The sequence below is a fragment of the Budorcas taxicolor genome, chromosome 21 (genome assembly GCF_023091745.1).
Source record: "Budorcas taxicolor isolate Tak-1 chromosome 21, Takin1.1, whole genome shotgun sequence".
Taxonomy (NCBI): domain Eukaryota; kingdom Metazoa; phylum Chordata; class Mammalia; order Artiodactyla; family Bovidae; genus Budorcas; species Budorcas taxicolor.
In genome coordinates, this window is record NC_068930.1 from 37,646,713 (window position 1) to 37,666,032 (window position 19,320).

The window sequence follows — 19,320 nt, forward strand, 5'->3', positions numbered from 1 at the left end:
CCCGCCCCCCTCACAGGGCAAGCACAGCCTCACTCACAAGAGACAGGGGGATGGACAAGATGGCACAGGGATGGGGGGCCGGGTGGGGCAGGCAGGCTCGGCGGATGAAGCGCCGAGACCGGGCAGCGGGGTCCTCATGGAGTGGTTTATTACGATTCCGTCTCACAAGGCAGGTGGGTGGGCGGCAGCGGCACACGGACTCCAAGCCCCCGACAGACGTCTGCCTCGGGCGCATGCAAACGGTGCAACATGGTCAAGCGCAGACACGGGGCGACCGAGGCAACATGGACACGGGACACGGGGTGGGGAGCAGGGCCGGGGCAGTGGGTCCCTGGAGAGGGGCCTGGCCTCCCCAACCCTCGCGGGCAGGACAGGAAAATAAGATTCGTACTTCTTGTAAAATGCCCATTTGCTGGGTACTTTCTTTCTCCTTATCTTGAAAAATAATAAAAAATAAACACACGGAAAAAAAAATCTCAAAAAAAGAAAAGGAATAAAACTCTAAGAAGGCGAGAGATGGGAGGCCAGGGGGAGCCTGACCACGGTAGGGCTTCTACCCCCCGCTCTTCAGCCTCCTCCCATCCGGGCCCGAGGGCAGGGCTCCCAAAGCCCCACAGGTGGGTCCATGAAAGAAGGTGCCAGGCCTAGGCGGGGTCTCCGGGGGCCAGAGGGGGCGCGGGCTGGGACAGGAAAGAGGCCCACTAGCCTCCTGCTGGGCTCAGTTCGGGTTTGGGCCCAGTGAGCGGGGGCGCGAGGTCCACAGTCTCTCTGGCTCAGTCCCTGCAGGCCCTCGGCCCGGGCGAGGCAGACAGTCACAGGTGCAGCTCGTGGGTCTTGATGCGCTCGAGCTGCTCGCGGAGCTGCAGGAAGGAGGGCCGCGTGGCGGCGTCCAGGTGCCAGCAGTTCTTCATGACCTCATAGACTGCAGGCGGGCAGCCGTCGGGGGCATCCATCTTGTAGCCCTTCTCCACCCGCGGGACAACGTCCTTCAGGGGCTGCGCGGAGAAGGGGGTGGTGTGAGTCAGTGCGAGGCCTGACCCTGAGGGGACCCCTACTTAGGACTCCTCTCCATGACACCCCTAGTTCTGTCTCAGATCCAGGTCCCGGGGGTGGCCTGCGAGGACCCCAGGGCAGGCATGCAGCTTCCAGGCCTCAGATGCGGGAGGCAGGGCCCAGTGAGGCCCCCCACCCTGCCACCCTCCCCTTTCTCCAAGCCCCAGTCTCAGCCCCAGCGCCCACACTCACAATTCTTGGATAAGGCACTCGCCCGAAAGAGTAGATTTCCCAGAGAAGGATCCCGAAACTCCACACATCAGATTTGGTGGAGAATTTCTGCCATGTGGATGGGAGAGGTGGTGTCAGATCCTGGGAACTGGGGGTGGAGGTGACCAGCAACCCCATCCACCCCTGCTCAGGCCCAGAGGAGAAGCCCGCCCACCTTCTCTCTCAGGGCCTCGGGGGCTGTCCACTTGACTGGCAGCTTGCCCGTGTCCTGGGTGCTGGAGGCCTCCTTGGTGAGGCCGAAGTCGCTGACCTTGGCCACGTTGTCCTCGGACACCAGCACGTTGCGGGCGGCCAGATCCCGGTGCACGAAGTTGTTGCCCTCCAGGTACTCCATGGCCTCACAGACGTCTCTAGGGGTGAGCCACCCGCACGTGCCCTCAGGCAGGGGTCCCGTAGCAGGGCAGCTCCCCCCACCCCCAATCAGGTTGCTTCACTCACAGTGAGAACTTGAGGAGACAGTCTCCGCCCAGCACCGACCGACCCCGAGACCGCAGGTAGTCCACTAGACTCCCCTGGGGCAGGACAGACAGACAGACAGGCCCCATAGGTTAGACGTGCCCTCCAGACCTCAGGGGGCTTGGGGCTGGGTAAATGGTGACACTCACGGGAGGTGTGAGGTGAGGGAAGGGGCAGGGGAAAGGTCAGGACATCACTTCTGAAAGAACATCAGATCCTACACGTTGGACACTGCACTCAGCAATTTTCATGCATTTTCTCTTAATTCTCATAAATCTCTGAGGAAAACTCTGTTACTACCTCCCTTCACAGGCGAGGACCTGAGGTCTGGCGGGTGACACAACTTTTCCAAGGTCACCGGGAATGGTCATTCCACTGGTCACCTCCAATGAATGAATGATGAGCCAGGACAAAAGCGAAGCCCCAGCGGCTTCAGAGCTCAGTTGGAGAGCAGGGGCTGCGGGAGCATGGGCCCAGGGCACGCGGGGGGCCTGGGGCAGGCACACACCTTGGCCATGTACTCGGTCACGATGTACAGCCCGCCCTTCTCCTCTACGATCACGCCCAGAAGCTGTACCAGGTTGCTATGCCGGAGCTGCCTGCGGCGGGACGGGGTGCTCAGAGCCTGCCAAGCCTCCCTATCACCTCCCGGCTCTGGGGCGACCTCCCCACCCACCCCCGGCCCCAGCTCACGTCATGACGGAGGCTTCAGCCAGGAAGGCCTGTGCAGTGGCATCGTTCTTGATGCATTTGACAGCGACTTTGTTCCCTCGGTAGTCCCCCAGCATCACGTCTGGGGAGACAGCGGGGCTCGGTCCCTGGGCTCCCCACGGCCACCAGCGCCCCCCAGGCGCCCACCCTCCCTGGCTCACCTCCAAACTCCCCCTTCCCTATCGTCTGCAGCAGCTTCAGGTCCTTCATGCTCAGCGCCCAGCCGCCTGGGTAGGAGGGGACAGGGGGCAGGAGGTGGTGGTCAGGGAGGGGGGGTTAAGTCAGAGCAGGGGTCGCAGCAGAGGAAGACTGGACTATGACATGTGGGTTCCCTGGAGGTCTCCAGAGCCTCTGGGATGGGGGTCGTGCCAGGAAGCCTGGGTGGGGGAGGAGGTGGGTGGGCAAGAGAGGGGTGGCGTGGGGGTGGCACTCACTGCGGAAGAACTCATCCTGGGCAGCCACGGTGCCCTCCATGACCTTTGGCTTGATGAGGCGAGTACAGAGGCCGTCTGCATCTGAGGTGTAGTGCTGCAGGGCGCAGGGCAGCCCCTCAAAACCGGCCCCTGGGCACCACCAGTGCACCGCTCTGATCTGACCACCAGAGGGCAGCAGAGGCCGGTCCCACCCAGTCGAGAGTTGCTTTGGGGAGGGAGGGCTCCCCATTTTCTAGCAGGGTTAGGGAGGCCCAGACACACAGACTGTCTCCCATGCCACCCCACACCCCAGGTGCTGGACGGACACCGGCTGTTGCTATCACTTGGCCGCACCAGCAGCCCTGACTCAGCCTCTAGCCAGGTGTGCAGAGGACCCCTGCCGCAAGTCAGGCCAGTGGCAGGGACAGTGCTGAGGGTGGGTGCAGGAGGCACCTGAAGGCTGCCTGGGGCAGAGTCGGCCTTAGGAACTGCCAGACACGGGGGCCACCAAGGTGGAGCTCGAGGGGCCATCCTTATACACACGATTGGGCAGACAGTTCTGAGTGGCTGGAGGGAAGCTAGCTCTGGGATCAGGACGACTCAGATCTAGTTCTGGAACCTCCAATTCACAGCAGGGTGACCAGCAGCAGGTCCCTTAACTGCTCTGAACCTTTGTTTCCTGGCCTACATACTGGGGTGCCATCTCCATGTGGAGGCACTGTGGGGTCAGAGATCAACCCTGGCACACAACAGGGGCTCTATGGAGGCACAGGGAAAGGCAGGCTCGCCGAGGCTGCGGGACCTACCCAAGGTCACCCTGCCAGTGGCGGTGGGGCTGCAGCTGGAACCCAGCAGGCCCGGGGGCCCCGCTCACCTCCACCAGCTGCATGAGGTTCTCAAAGTACACCTCTTCATCGATGCTGAGCTTGCTGGCATGGTACATAATGCGGTAGTGCTCCACCTTGCCGTCACAGCTCACGCACAGCGTGTAGTCCCCAGGGTAGTTGGTGCTCTCCCGCACCAGGAACAGGCCCGTCTCTGGTGGGCACAGGAGCCGCTCTGCCTGTTCCCGCGTGATCTTGCCGTGGAACCAGCTGCAGGGAGGCCAGGCCTGGGGTCGTGGCAGCCCAAGGGCAGTGCCGGGCTCCACTTCCCAAAGGCCCTCCCTCTAGCTGGTGCCTCCCCGGGGTTTGTGGCTCAGACAGGCACTGAGGCCCTCGTCCTCTGCTTCCCGCCCTTCATCCCCTCTGAGGTCCGCACCCATGCCCTTCCTCTTGTCTTGAGAGGCCCTCACGGACATCCCAGCTTTGCCTCCATGCTTTCCTGACTCTCTTCCTGGGGACTCAGGGCCCCCGTCCTCCTCCCTCCCAGTTGGAGGTACTCACGGCATGAGGCTGAGCTTGGTGCCTGCCTTCACACCCTCCCGCTTCTGGACATAGTTGGCTGGGATGATGCCCTCACGGCCCACCTTGTTCTTGGCTTTGTACCAGTTGGGGTCCTGGGGAGAGGGGAGCCCAGACACTTTCTCAGGCTCACCCACCCCTGCAGGGGAGCAAAAACCCAGAGGTGGGTGATGGGTGGGGGTGTGAGGTCCCTGGTTACCTTGGTGACAGCCACAATGGTGAGCACGTCTCCTTTGCAGAAGGGAAGGTCTTGCTCAGCAGTGCCGTGAAAGTTGTACTTTGCAATACATTCTGTACCGGATGGCCAGGCGGCCTGCAGGGCAGGCGACAGGTGGGCGGGTGCAGCCCGGGGCAACCCCCACCCACCTGCCTGCACGCCTGCAAGGCCACAGCCTCTCGCCTAGCCTCCACAAGCCTGGGTGAGGCGCCCCTCCTCCAGAGAGCGCTGGGTGCCTGCCAGCTGAGTCTCACCCCCTGGGCTCCCATCTTGAGTGCCTGCATCTGAGTTCTACTTTGCTGAGAGCCAGGGCTGGGGAGAAGGAGAGCGCATCGACCTGCATTCTCACTCTCTCCCATCTCGGCACCCCCATGGTGGTGTGGGGACCCCCATCCCTGTAGTACCTGAATTGCCGACATCTTCCTAGAAGATCTGGCGTCCCCGTGTCACAGGAAGGCCAACCTGTCACTTGGTACCATGAGAGCTGTGGGGAGAAGGGGGGACTGAGAGGAAGCTGTGAGAAGAGACGGTGCCTCTGTCACTGAGATCCTGCTCCCTCCCCACAGCAATGTGAACAGATGCCAGAGGCTTCTGGAGCTGGGGTCTGGGGCAAGGGCTGCCCTTTCCAGTCCTGGCAGGCTGGGGACACTGGGCAGGGAAGGAGGGCTGAGGAACCCCAACCCTGAGCCCACTGTGGCCTTACAGCCCACAGAATGACCGACCGAGGCCACAAATCACAGCGGGTGAGTAGACCTGCCCTACCAGCCCATGGCGGGACATCAGCTAAGCGGTCTGCGAGGGCCACTGAGCGTGGTCACCAAGGGCGGCTGAGGTCACTGAGGTGCTTGGGATTTGGGGAAAGTCACTTGTCCTCTGTGGGCCTCTCAGTTCTGTCACCTATAAAAACTCGCCCAGGCAGTATCTCTGAAATCAAACGTAAGCCAGCTCCATGGCCTGGCCACCCCACTTCCGGGCACACACCCGGGAGATGGCAGGGCAGGTGTTGCCGAGACAGGCCCGGGAGCCTGGTCTGAACAAAGTGCACACGGGGACTGCCCAGATGCTTGCCGGGAGTGAGAGAGAAGCTGTGTGTAACACCGGATAGCAGCAACTGTAATCAACCGCCACTGTGGACCAGCACTGACGCGCCTCTAAGCGTCTGCTGACCAAGACGCTGGCAGGAAGCACACACGCCGTGTGATCCCATCTGAATCAGGTTCAGAATCGGGGGATTCCCAGGGCAGGATGGAGACCTCGGAGGCGGCGGCTAGCTGATTGGAAGGGGGCAAGCTCAGCTCTGGCAACTCACCAAGCTGTGCCCTGAGACTGGTGTACCTTCCGGTGTACATGTCGACTTCAATACAGTGGACTCCCCCGAGAAAGCGACCCCAGCCTGATGCCCCCAGAGCAGCAGTCAGCCCCGTCCTGCACACACACTCTCTGCGGCCCCAGCTCAGCACTCCTACAACCATCATCTTCCCACACACAGCCCAGAGCCGCTGTGTACCTGTCTCAGGAAGCAGAGGGATGGGACTACTGTTCTTTGCTGACAGATGAGGAATCTGAGGCTTAGGCAGGGCCAGTGGCTCTCCCATGCCTATGGTATGTCAGAAGAGAAACGCCTCCATGTGTCTTGTTCCCAGGCTCATTCATGTGACGGACAAGGTCTGGGGCCTGGCTGAGATGCATGAGCAGTGGAAGGAGACATTTAAATGCAAGTGCCTAGGGGTGTGACGGAGAAGACGATGGCACCCCACTCCAGTACTCTTGCCTGGAAAATCCCATGGACAGAGGAGCCTGGAAGGCTGCAGTCCATGGGGTAACTAAGAGTCGGACATGACTGAGCGACTTCACTTTCACTTTTCACTTTCAGGCATTGGAGAAGGAAATGGCAACTCACTCCAGTGTTCTTGCCTGGAGAATCCCAGGGACCGGGGAGCCTGGTGGGCTGCCGTCTCTGGGGTCGCACAGAGTCGGACACGACTGAAGCGACTTAGCAGCAGCAGCAGCAGGGGTGTGAAGGGAGTGAGGACTGCAGAGCTCAGGTGGGCTTCCTGGAGGAGGGAGCACTGGAGCTGAGCCTGGAGGGTTGCAGGGCTTGGAAAGGCAGAGGCACCCCCGCTGGAAGCCCATGGTGAGGGAGGGTGGGAAACAGATCCTATGGTCTGAGCACCTTGTCCGCTGCAGGGGACGGAGAGGACTGGGCCCGCAGGGCATAGACCCTGCAGGGATGTGGGGCTTCTAATGCCAGGTGAGGAGACAAGCTTGGCTTCTGAGGGCCATGGGACCTGGGACCTGAGCAGGGGGGCGTGCGGTCTGGGTGACCAGAAGGAGCCGGGGGAAACCACCACCACCGCTTCCAAGCCCCACTCCTGGGGCAAGGGTCAGGCAGACCGGGCTCTGACGAGTACACAACGGGCAAGAAACTCAACCCTTCTGATCCTCGGATCTCGCACTCCGAAGGCGGAACAGGGACACCAGCAAGCAGGCTATGGAGGGAGTGGAACGAGCCCCCAGACTTGGAAGTGTCTGGCATCAACCCCTTGCCCCTGGGGATCAAGGGCTTCCCTTCCTCCTGGAACACACCGTGCTTCCTGTCCCAAGGCCAGCACGGCAGCCTCTGCCATCTGGGCAGGGAGACCGGATCCCCCTGGACCCACACACTCTGACACGACGGAGCCACCATGAGTACAGGAAGCAACTTTAGGCTCCCGAGAACCACCTGTGGGAGCCACAAGATCCTCTTGCCCCCATTTCATAGACATGGAAACCGAGGTTCAGGAGGTCGCAACAACTTGCCCTAAGGCACACCACCAGTTAGGGGTGATGGTCTGGAATTGGAATCAGGGACGCTCCGTGGTTGGCTGGGTCCTCAACCTGCAAGCCCTTCTGCATAGGGGCTCTGCCAGCTCTCTGCATCCTCACGTCTCCCCCTCCCTCCACGGAGGCTGAGATGCCGTTAGTCACCCTCTCAGCTGTCAGTTTGCAAACACTCTCTCCCTGGCCTGCAGCTGCCGCCACCGCCTCCCCACTGACTTGAGGATAATAATGAAAATAATAATAGGCCATGTTGGCTGAGCACTTACTCTGTGCCAGGCTGTCCTTGACACATTATGGTTCATCAAATCCTCTAACAACTGAGAGAAAAGCTATTATTATTCCCATTTTACAGGTGAGGATGCCGAGCTAGGCCAAGAGGCAACCGGCCTTACCCGAGGCTACATCTCCAGTGAGCATCCTGCCTCACACAGCTGTCAGAGGCCTGAGCCAGCAGGCCGTCCTACCCCCACGCCTGCTGCCCTCTGCCTAATGTGCCCGCACATGTCTACAGGGTTGCCGGCAGGCTGGGACCACCCTGGCCTAGAGAAGAGAGTGCAAGGGAACAGGGAGAAGCGAGAGGTGCTCAGGGGGACGGGCGAGCCCAGAGGGGTCAGGGGGGCTTCCTCGAGGGTCTGGGTTTGAAGAGGACAATCAGAAAAGGAGAGGTATGAGCTAGCCTTCCCCTTGCTCTACTGGCTATGGCTTCAGGACTCAGTTTTCCCATCTGTACAATGGATTGGTGACAACCTTGCAGCTTCCAGGGCTGCTCTGAAGCCTGCTTTCTTCACACAGAAATCCTGCTGGAGGGAGCTGCAGATACTCTCTGATGGCTCCTCCCTGGCGAAGTCATGAGGCCAGGAGGACCCTGTCCTTAGGGCCCTGAGGGTCCAGATGGGCTATCCCCCTCCAGGTCAGAGGCCAAGAGGCAGCGGCTGGGAGGGGCCACTGCAAACTGTGGCCTCTGATCCAGCCTTGGTCTGGCACAGAGGGGCCCTGCCGGGGTTATCTGAACCTTGTTTCAGGCAGCTTTGTGGAAGAAGCGCAGGAACAGTGTCCCGGGAGTCATGGGCTCTCAGTCCGGTTCCTGCTCTGTCACCAACTTGCTCTGTGACCTTGGGGAAGTCCCTTGAGCTTTCTGGGACTCACTGGCTCTCCAGCACATGAGCCAGATCCCTTTATCACCTGCAGCTCCTAGGACTCTGCCTCCCTGCCTTGCCATTCCCTCTCCGCCCCTCCCCATTCTCTACCCAAGGAACTTCCACTCAACCTTTGGGGTTACACAGGGGCCTAAAAAAATGTAGTAGAAGAATCCCTGCAGCACTGTTTGGTGTGGCAAGAGGCTGGGAGACAAATTTTATGTCCATTAATAAGGAACCAAGTAAATAAATGACCAGATATCCCCAAAAGGGAAAAAGGCCAGCTGAGATGGGGCCCAGATGGATCTCAAGGTGTTGAAACAGAAACCTCCCCATGACAGAGGAAGTAGAAATGGCGAATGACCCGCTCAGGTCATGAGGTGCATGTTGCTAGGGGTGCAGCGCAGTGACGTGGCATCTGAGGACCACGCTCCAGATTAACCAGAGAGAGGAAGTAGCACTTCCACCACAGCGCGACGCGGCCCATGCCTCGTTCACCAGGTGATCAGACGGAGCAGCAGCAACGAGGAGAGGCGCAGAGAGAGTGCCTCCCGCCCCGAGGAGGGCACGGCATCCTGTGCGACCGGCCACAGAGCAGCCTAACCTGACTCCAATCAGGGAGCCCAAATATCCGGCCCGACTCGAGTCAAGGTCATTAAAGACAAAACAAACAAGCACAGGCTGCGGAATGTTCTGGATTAAGCAGGACACTAAAGAAATAGGACACAACAACAAAATGGTAATTATGGGAGGTGAGGGATGTGTTAGGCAACCTTATTGTGGTAATCGTATCACAATGTACATCTGTATCAAATCTTCACACTGCACACTACTTAAATTCACATAACACTAAACAGCAGTTATATCTCAATAAAGCTGAAAAAGAAAGAAAAGACACACGACAGCAAGACTCAATGAGTGATTCTGAATCAGATTCTGGATCAGAGGAAAAAAATAGCTATAAAGGTCACTTGGGGACAACCTCGAAAAATGAAAACGTTAGATAATATGATGGAATTAATGTTAATTTTCTTAACTGTGATCATGGTACTGTGATTACATAATAGATCTGTGCTAAAATACTTAAGAGAGGAAGGTATGATGCCTGCAAACTCACACTCAAATTGGCAAAAAAACAAAGAATATACATATGTCTAGTACACAGAAGAAGAGGTAAAGCAAGCGTGGCAAGCTGTTAAAGACCAGCGCATCTGGGCTAAGTATCTATGGGTATTTGAGAGTGTGTGCTAAGTCGTTTCAGTTGTGTCTGATTCTCTGCGACCCCATGGACTGTAGCCTGCCAGGTTCCTTTGTCCATGGGATTCTCCAGGCAAGAAAACTGGAGTGTGTTGCCACGCCCTCCAGGGGATCTTCCCTACCCAGGGACTGAACCCGGGTCTCCTGCACTGCAGGCAGATTCTTTTTCCATCTGAGCCACCAGGGAAGCCCACATATGGGTATTTATTATGCTATTATTTCAGCTTTTTGGTAGGTCTGAAAAACTCAAAGACCAAGAAGAAGAAAAAAAAAAAAGCAAGGTGCAGGACATCATGCATGGTATATTACAATCCTTGTTTTTCCAGAGGACATACCATTCATCCCTGACCTCAGAAATGCAGAGACAGAAGACAAAAGAAGCTGATAACAGAGGTTATCTATCTCTGGGAGGGGGAAGGAGAAGTGAGGATCAAGTTCAGGGGAACTTCTTTTTCATTGTATATCTGCTGTCCTTTAATTTGTTTTCTTAACAACATTAATCTATTGAGTGAGTGAAAATCCCTGCGACCCCATGGACTATACAGCCCACGGAATTCTCCAGGCCAGAATACTGGAGTGGGTAGCCTTTCCCTTCTCCAAGGGATTTTCCCAACCCAGGGATCCAACCCAGGTCTCTCGCATTGCAGGTGAATTCTTTACCAGCTGAGCCACAAGAGAAGCCCATGTATCTATTCAGTTCAGTTCAGTCGCTCAGTCGTGTCCGACTCTTTGCGACCCCATGAATCGCAGCACGCCAGGCCTCCCTGTCCATCACAAACTCCTGGAGTTCACGCAAACTCATGTCCATTGAGTCGGTGATGCCATCCAGCCATCTCATCCTCTGTCGTCCCCTTCTCCTCCTGCCCCCAGTCCCTCCCAGCATCAGAGTCTTTTCCAATGAGTCAACTCTTCGCATGAGATGGCCCAAGTACTGGAGTTTCAGCTTTAATATCAGTCCTTCCAATGAACACCCAGGGCTGATTTCCTTTAGAATGGACTGGTTGGATCTCCTTGCAGTCCAAGGGATTCTCAAGAGTCTTCTCAACACCACAGTTCAAAAGCATCAATTCTTCAGCGCTCAGCTTTCTTCACAGTCCAACTCTCACATCCATACATGTATCTATTACCTGCCCCCTAAAAATTACGATTGAGTTTCCCAGGTGGCTCAGTGGTACAGAATCCACCTGCCAGTGCAGGAAACACAGGAGATATGGTCCAACCCCTGGGTCGGGAAGATCCCCTGGGGGAGGAGATGGCAATCCACTCCAGTATTCTTGCCTGGAGAATCTAAATCCCATGAACAAAGGAGCCTGGCGGACTACAGTCCATGGGGTCGAAAAAGAGTCAGACATGACTTAGTGAATTAAAAAACAGGAAAAAAAGCAAAAATTACGATTAGTAAGAAAATAAATAACTTTTTGAAACTGACTCATGCCAGGAGTCTTCCCTTGTCACCTGGCTGTGGTGGCTGGCTGCTCCAGGCCTCCAGAGCCTCTCACGTCTCACGGTCCAGTGAGAACCTCCCCGACCCTGGCCTGGGAGCCCTGCAGGAGTAAAGCCGGGCTGACTCACGTCCTAGCAGGGGCCAGGCCCAGAGTGCTGGGCAGCGAGTGAGTGCTGAATGAATGAATGAGCCAACAGACAACAGGGGGAAGCTAGGCTGGCTGCTCCACACTGTGGCCCAATAACCGACAGGACTATATTTAACCCCAAAGGGACAGCAGCTGCCACCCCACCCCCACAGAGCTGGGGGACAGGGGGCTTTCACTCCGACTTCCTGCCCCAAACCCTGCTCCCAGCAGTCCTTGTACTGGGGTCCTGGGAACAGGCTGGGCATTGTGCCCAAGCGCTGAGGTCAGTGGCCACAGCCTCAGGCAGGCTTTCTTGGGAGCCCAGGCTGGCAGGGAGGGGGGAAGCCCAGAAACTGCCCTCTTCCTGCTTTGGGGCAGCTGTAGACCCCAGAGCCAAGCACGTGCTGAGGGCCAAAGTAGGTCAAGGGGCTCCTGCCCTGCCTCCTCACCAAAACTCCACTGCCTAGTGGGGCGTGGGAGCCTTCAGTAACTGTTTACACCCAGCTAAAAATACCCACTGAAAAGGGAAGTGCACAGGGGACCTGGGGGGGACTCGGGGGCCACGGTCCCCAGAGACTCTGGTCCAGCCATAGGACCCGACTGGAGCCGCTGCAGGGCAGGGGCAGCCTGCTGGAGGCAATAAGCCGGTCCCCCTTGCCCTCTCGTTCTTTGAGTCATCGTTTCAAGAGCCTCCCTGTGTGCCCAGCCTGTGTGGTGGGTCAGTATGGACAGGAGGCGGAAGGGCCTAGGAGGGTCCTGCCCTTGGGACCCCAAGGTGCTACTCGGCTCCTCTCCCTGGTGCCTAGCCCTGCTGCTGCTCTCCTGGCTGCCAGGTGGTCGGTCAGTGGCGGCCAGGTGTGCTTGATGCCTCAGCGGGCAGGAGAGACAGGGGTCAGGGCCACTGGGGAAGGGGTAGGGGGAAGCAGAAACTGGGAGGATCTCAGGTGGAAGCCACTGTGCTCTATCAGGCCAGGATTCGGATTTCACACCGTGGTGTGCAGAGGCTTAGCTGAGAATGAAGAAGCGCGGGGTGGGGTCTACAGGGGCTCTGAACCCAGGCAGTCTGGAAGCTGCTGACAGGTGCGGGGCAGAAGCAAGCAGCACTGTTTCTGATTGGGCGCCCCCCCCAACCCAGCAAAGGACAGTGCACCTAAGAAGGGCGGGGCACGCCAGCAGCTGGGCTGGTTTGGCAGCTGTATAATCAGCCCCGCCTCTGGTTTTGCAAGGGGCACCCAGGCTGACGGCATTGTGATGTCCCTGGCCACACACCAGAGCGGGGGTGGGGGCTGGTTCCCACTAAGCCGGCCAGGTGGTCGCAGAGCCCTCAGCATAGCCACTACGCAAAATGTCTCAGGGCCGGGCAGCAGCAGAGCTGGGCACAAGACCCCTGGAGAGGGCTGAACCTCCCTGGGGGTCAGGAGAGGACTGGAAGGAGGGTCCCACTCACTTTGCCTCCGGTGTGTGCTGTCCACCCCCCACCCCAGGGCTCCCTCAGCCTTCAGCACCCCCGGTCCTAAGGGGAGGGGTGAGACGAATGGCTGAAAAATGTTAAAAACCAAACTACAGCAACTCACAGGCTTTTTTCCTGCCCCTCCAGTGGCTCAGTGGGACCGGAAATCCCGTCTAGCGGTTTGGGAGAGGCGGGGGCTGGAGGAGAGGAGCCTAATGGGGTGCCTCCTCCCCCAGGCACTGCTGTGGCTGGAGGCTGTCACTCCTGGCCCAGAAAGGTTTCTAATTACCGCTCAGGAGCCTAATTACCTACATGCACTGGGCAGGGGGGACTCCAGGGCTCCCCAGGGCCCAAACCCAGACCTCAGTTCCGCCACACCCCTCGGCACAGCCTGTGGTCTTTGCACCTTCATTTGCCTACATTTACATATGGCCTCTCAGGACGGGTCTCCAACGAACCCTTGAAAACCAGACTGTCCTTGTCCCTTACCCCAAAGGCCCCTGGTCACCTTACAGGTGGGAGACTGCAGCCCAGCGGCCGGTGAGTGGTCTAGAACTCTGACCCCCCGATTCCCGTCTCTGGACTCCCTGTCTCAGAGACCACACAACCATGCTACCCAGTGGAGAGAGAAGGGTTACCAACGCCCTCCCCCACGGGACGGACTGTGAGCACAGGAGCAAGAGCCTACTGATCCAAGCCTGCCTTAGTTACTTCACCCTCAAAAAACCCCCGTGAGGTTTTACTGTTATCTGTTTGACAGAGGAGGCGCCCAGCTGAGAACCATCACCCAGCTTCCAAGGGGGAGAGTGAGGGTTTGAGCTCAGGCTTGTCTGAACTTGGTCAGCCAACCCTCCACCCTCTCCTTGGGCAGGATCGATGACGTCCTGGACAGACAGGTGAGGGAGGGCAGCTGAGGGGAGACTGGCCGGCCCTCCTGCTCTGGTTACATCTGTGCCATACCCTGCCTTGCAGAGACAGGCCAAGAGTTTGTCCAGGGCCACACAGCAGCTACAGAAATCAGCAGCCCCAGAGAGTAAGGGCTCCGGCCAATGACCTCTGCCCCCACCCACCTCTTTCTCAAATGCTTCTTGATTTTCATGGCCCTGCCCCTCCAGGAAGTCCTCCTGGCTGCTCCAGCCTACGCAGATCCCCAGCTTCTGAGCTCCCACCAGCCCTGCCAGGAAGTTGGAACCACAGGCCTCCCCCAGTTGACTCCTCTCGGAGTCTGGCCTCCTCTACTGGTCGGCAGGGGGCTCTGAGGGTTCCCTCTCCCCTCCAGTCTCCCTGTGGCATGGCTAACATGGCCCGGGGCCGCAGATATCCGGGCCTGGGTGAGGAGCAGAGGTTGGGCTGAGAAGCAGCAGCCAGGGGGTGCAGGTGTCAGGTGGCACCCAGGTCTTCACCCACCCGCACAGCTTCCAATCATGTGGAGAGCAGACCGACGGGGGGTAGGGGGTGCGCCAGGCAGCCTCTCTTTTGTGTCTGGAGGCCCAGGGCACGGAAGGGGAGGGGGAGGCGGAGGGAAGCTGCGGTTGGAGGCCCAGCCCCACCGAGGCCCAGCCCCACCGAGGCGTTCAGAGCTGGTGTGTGATGAGAAGCCACGTTCATCACAGGATCTCAAAACCAGGAAGAGAAACTGAGCAGGCAGAAGGGTGAGCTGGGCTGCACGGGGGGGCCCCAGCTCCCTGGGGCCTGCCAAGGGGAGCTCCTGGACAGTCACTGGACAAACCACTTGGTCCTCCTGGGCCTCAGTTTGCCCATGGGAAAAATGGGATTTCTCTGCCTGGTTCTGCCACTATGGGCCTAACTGGTATGGGCTGCAGTATGCCTGAAGCCAGGGGCCCTCCCCCAATTACTGGAGTACTCCTGGTCCCGCAGCGGGCTCTGGCCTCTCCTGGGAAGCAGGGCTTGGCCCTTTGCAGCCAGCCTTGCCCTGCTTGCTTCTCCCCTAAGCCACGCAGGGAGCACACTAGCTCTTCCTCACCAGCTCTTTATTTTTAGGTCTGAATTTGACTTTAATCATTACTTAGCGGATTCTATTTCCAGCCCTTGGATGAAGGGACCCAAAGGAGAGGAGGAGGGGAGGCGTGCTCCTTGCCTGGGATGGAGGGGTGGCCTGCTCCTCCACCCATCCTGTCCCCAACCAAGAAAGGGGGGCGCTGAGAAACACCCGCAGTGCTCACCCCAGCCAGGCCAGGATCGTGGAGAGGACCGCACCCTGTGACCTCATCCCAGCCCGGGCTGTGGGACAGGAGGGCAGTTGTAATGCCCACTTCCCCTGCGCTAAGACCAGGCAGGAGGCAGACACTCCAAAGGCAAAAGTCTGGCGGCTGGAGCCTGAGGCCAGGCGCCGGGGAGCCCTCTGCATTGAACGAGCTACCTCAGGAAGGACCCTCTGCCTAGGTTAATTCTGAGCCATACTGGGGTCATCTGGACTATGGTCTCATAGGCCCCGGGGTGCCGATCTCAGACTGGTTTCCTCCTAGTGTCCCTGGGGTGGCACTAGCAAGGCACACCCCACCCCCGTTCTCCACAGAAGCAGAATAAGAGGAAGCAAGTGATGTCACAGCAGTACACACTCAGGTTAGACCCGGGCAGCACCTGCCAGAGAGAGGGCTGCCAACACCCGAGATTTCCCAGTGATCTGTGGACCATCTATGTTCCCTTCAGCTCCCAGCTGGGAGGCTCTGGAGTCTATGGGCCCTGGTCCTGCTTTCTTCCCTCCTTCATCTGCTCGGTGGGAGGATGCGGCCGGCATGGCTGTCCCTGGCTTGAGGCTCAGGATGCCTGGAGTTCCTTGCCCAGTACTCAGTTTTCCCAGGGAGTAGGTCCCTGTCTCTACAAGGGAAACGTGGGGCTGGCCTAGGAAGTAGCTGAAGCTGAGGGACAGGAGGCAGCCAGGCTCTTGGAAAAGAGGCCTCATTCATTCAGCTCTGATGCTAGAAGAACAGGAGAAGGGGTAGGGCCAGGCCCCAGAAACCAACCCGTAGCCCATCTTCCACATGGTGATGGGGCGGGCGGGAGGCAGAGAGGGGCGACAGGACACTGGCCAGAGCGGTCTCTGAACACAGGGTTTCAGAAGGGCTCCCTGGGCAGAGACCACCCTCGGTTAGGTGAGCCATCAGCCAACCCTGGCCCTGGCGTCTTCTGCACATGTCGAGGCAGCCGGCTGTGGGCACTCTCTCAACAACGCCCACCCTTCTTACTGAGCATCTAGTGGACGCCAGGGGCTGTGCCAGGCACCTTCCAGTACCTGGGTTAGTTAGTTCAGCGTCCGCACACTCCTCTCTGAAGTAGGGACTGCTGTTGTGTATATAAAGGAACCCTGGCTCAAAGGATGACCTGCCCAAGATCCCTCTACCCTGGCCTCAACGGCACAGCCGGGCCTAGAGTCACTTGTTGGCTGGGTGCCACGTTGCCTACTCTCTCCAATACCCTCGGCTGCTCTGGGGGCCTGTAGTAACAACAGTTACAACAGCGACAACAATCACAGACGGGCAACAACAGTGCACAAGCCTGGGGAGAGGGCTGGAGTGTCGCCGCTATGGCAGAGCTGTCCGGAATATTCTGTAGCTTTTTAGAGGCAAAGTTACAGACTGCATTAGCAACATGAGAAAATGCCCAGATACAGTATTAAATGAAAAAAGGTGTGAAGGCACGTACACCCAAATGACAACAGCGACGAAGGAAAAAAGATCAGGGAAAGACTGGCTGGGAACTCCAAGATACTAACAGCCTCTGCACTGGGGAAGAAACAGTGGGTGAGGTTTTCGTTTTCTAAATGGTCTGTAGTGCTGTTTTGTTACTTTCTAAATTAAGCACCCTAACGCTACATACCTACATACTTAGTTTTCTCGTAAGGAACTCAGGCTTTACGTTCTGGGGACCTGCCTGTCCCCTAGCTCTGGTCCTGGTGTCTGGGACATCAACGGACGGCCTTTCTGATTTGGGACAGCCCCTGAGACACACGAGGGTCCTTCCCTACCTTCTCTTTCGCAGATCAAACACCTTTGGGTTATTTCTTTGAAGCCAAGGCTTCAAACCCCCCAAAGATGGAGCCAAGTAGTGGACCTCAGCCGTCTTGGCCGATCAGGGGGCAGCCACGTCACACTGTGGGCCCTGGGCCTCTGTCTCTGCCTGAACTCTGGTCTGTTCCAGGATGGTTCAACCCCTAGGAGCCTGGTACCCTCTGCAGTGATGCTGGAGACCCTCTCTTGGTCCTTCTCAGTCCCAGGTCTGACGCAGACAGAAGAGCAGGGAGGAAGACACCAAGCTCGCCAGAGAAAAAGTGAATCCCTACACACATGCTTCCTGAAGCCAGACCCTTTCTACGAGGGCCTTGGGACCCTGGGCCCCACCTGACAGCTCACAGGCATCCAACCAGGTCAGCTTTCAGCCCTAGGCCTTCGGGTTGGAAAGGAAGTTAGGGCTGGGTGAGGGGAGAGCCTCACAGACCCACCATATTTGTGAACCCTCCACTGCGCTTGTCAGGGCAACCGGAAACAACAACCATCAAGGGCAGAGGCCTGAGTGGAACAAACCTGCCAGTGGCCCTTGGGGCCCCAGACACGGCCCTGTATCCTCCAGGGGACCCCCACACCTCTAGGGGCAGGATCCTGCCACACTCCCAATCTCCCTCCTGCCACCTTCGCCCTGTTCCTGCTGGGGCCCCAAGAAAGACACTGGGACCATTAGGGTGTGGGGAGCTTGGAAGAGACCATCTGGGTGTCCCCACTCTGACAATGCTCCGATGCCAAGGCGGTAGCGTGGTCCCTACAGGGCTTTTGTCTTCCTCTCCAGATCCCAGTTACTAGCTGAGCCAAAGGTGTACAGGAGGGCTGAGTCAGGAGAGCCCACTGGACTGCTTGAGCTCAGAAGCAGGGGTACGCCGCAGGGGTACGCCCCAGGGGTGCCCCCACGCACTCGCCACATCCCATGAGTGGGACCCAGTCTCAGACACCAGGGGGAAACCCCATAGGTAGGGCCGATGCTGCTGAGCCCAGATGGAGGCAGCACTGGGGCCGGAAGCTCTCTCCCTTCTCTCCAGCCTCTGTAGGGGAGCACGTGCTCACCCCACAAGGTCCCATGGGCCAGGCTGGGGGGCTTATGTCCCTCGTGGATAAAGGTACCTGTGTCGTTTTCCCCTGCCCATAGCAGTCCAGCCCTGCAGAGTCGGGGGAATGAGAGGACAGACAACCTAACTCTGCCAGAGGCCCGGGACGGCAACTTCCCCCTTTAAGCCTCAGTCCTCTGGCCTACAGAAAGGGAGAGAGGAACCCCTAGTTAAGCTTCAGGAATCTGATGGCTGGACACGCCCCTTCCTGACACCTGGCCTGGGCCCTGAGGAGCCTGGGAGAATGGGCTGACAAGGCTGCCAGCAGGTGGGGGCATGGTCCTAATAATGCCCAGTGTCACCTCCACCCACGACACAGGCCCTGCCCAGTTTCCCCACCCTAGGGTCAGAGGTCCCTTGGCTTAGGCCTGGTTTTCTGGGAGGCTCAGGGTGACAGGCTCAACCTCTGGCAGGCTCAAGGAAGGTGGCGGGGCCCTGGGCTTCCTGGAGACGGCAGGGCCTCCGCGGGGTGAATGAGGGAGGGGTCAGAACCAGGCAGGCCAAGGAACCTGCAGGGAGGCCCGGGGCAGGGAACGGCAAACCGCCCATTCTCCAAGGGCCCTGGTCCATACTGACCCCCTCCCTCCAGGCTCCAGCCAGCACCCACGAAGCGGGTGAGGGGGAAGACAGACTCGGGGTGGCCTGAGACAGGTCTGCGGGGCTGGAAAGGCAGTACCTCCCTAGTGCGCTCCCCTCCCAGTCCGGCTGACAGTGACTCCCGGGAGATTTCGAACCCGGGAAGGAGGGGGGGCGGGTAAGGGAGGGGGGGGATGGGTGTGGACGCCACGGCAGCTGCAAGAGAAGCGGGACGAGCGACCTCCGCCCGCCTCCCTCCGGGAAGCACCCGGACGCCCACCTCCTCTCCCGGCCCGCCAGGCACTCACCTCTCTCGGGGCACTGCGGTCCGGGCAACCTCGCTGCGGGTAGCATCAGCGGCCTGCCGGACGGTCCATGCGGCCAGGGGGGAGGGGAGGGGCGCAGGGGTCCCCGGGTGGTGAGGTACAAAGAGGTCTGGGTGCGAGAGGAGGGGGAGGAGGGAGGGCCAGACAGAGGCAGGGGGATGGCCGCGCGGCCCGGGTCGGGGAGGGAAGAAAGGCGGGGGAGAGGGGGCGGGAGGGAGTCGGGGGGGAGGAAACAATGTAGCCGGCGCGGCCCCGGCAGAGTTCCGCTTCCGAACGCCGCCACCGAGGCTCGATGCGGGGACGTCGCGCCGGCTGCCCGGGGCGGCCCCGGACGCTGGTTCGGGGCGCCGCAGAAGGTCCCCGCGTTCCACGCCCCGGAGGCTCCGGCGGCCACAGGCTGGCTGGGGCGGGAGGGACCGCTGGCCGGGGGGTGGGGGGTGGCCCCGACGGCGGCGCGGCCGGGAGACCGCCCCGCTCGGACCCCACCCCAGCAAGACCTCCGCGCGGGGTGCGGGCTGTGGCGAGAGCGGGAGGGCGGCGGCGGTCGCGGCGGCGGCGGCGGCGGCAGCAGCAGCCAAGCTCGGCTC

At 59.3% G+C, this 19,320-nt stretch overlaps 1 protein-coding gene across 1 annotated transcript; it reads right to left on the reverse strand.

The window, feature by feature from the left end:
• Nucleotides 1-165: 165 nt before the first annotated feature.
• On the reverse strand, nt 166-18,980 carry CSK (C-terminal Src kinase). The gene is made up of 13 exons (XM_052659657.1): nt 18,716-18,980; nt 4,889-4,968; nt 4,467-4,580; nt 4,250-4,362; nt 3,739-3,958; nt 2,886-2,979; nt 2,613-2,678; nt 2,434-2,533; nt 2,249-2,339; nt 1,723-1,796; nt 1,439-1,634; nt 1,246-1,332; nt 166-995 (listed from the first exon to the last, which is right to left on the reverse strand). The coding sequence occupies exons 2-13, from the start codon at nt 4,901-4,903 to the stop codon at nt 813-815; spliced, it is 1,353 nt and encodes a 450-aa protein (XP_052515617.1). The 5' UTR covers nt 4,904-4,968; nt 18,716-18,980; the 3' UTR covers nt 166-812.
• Between the last annotated feature and the right edge of the window lie 340 nt (nt 18,981-19,320).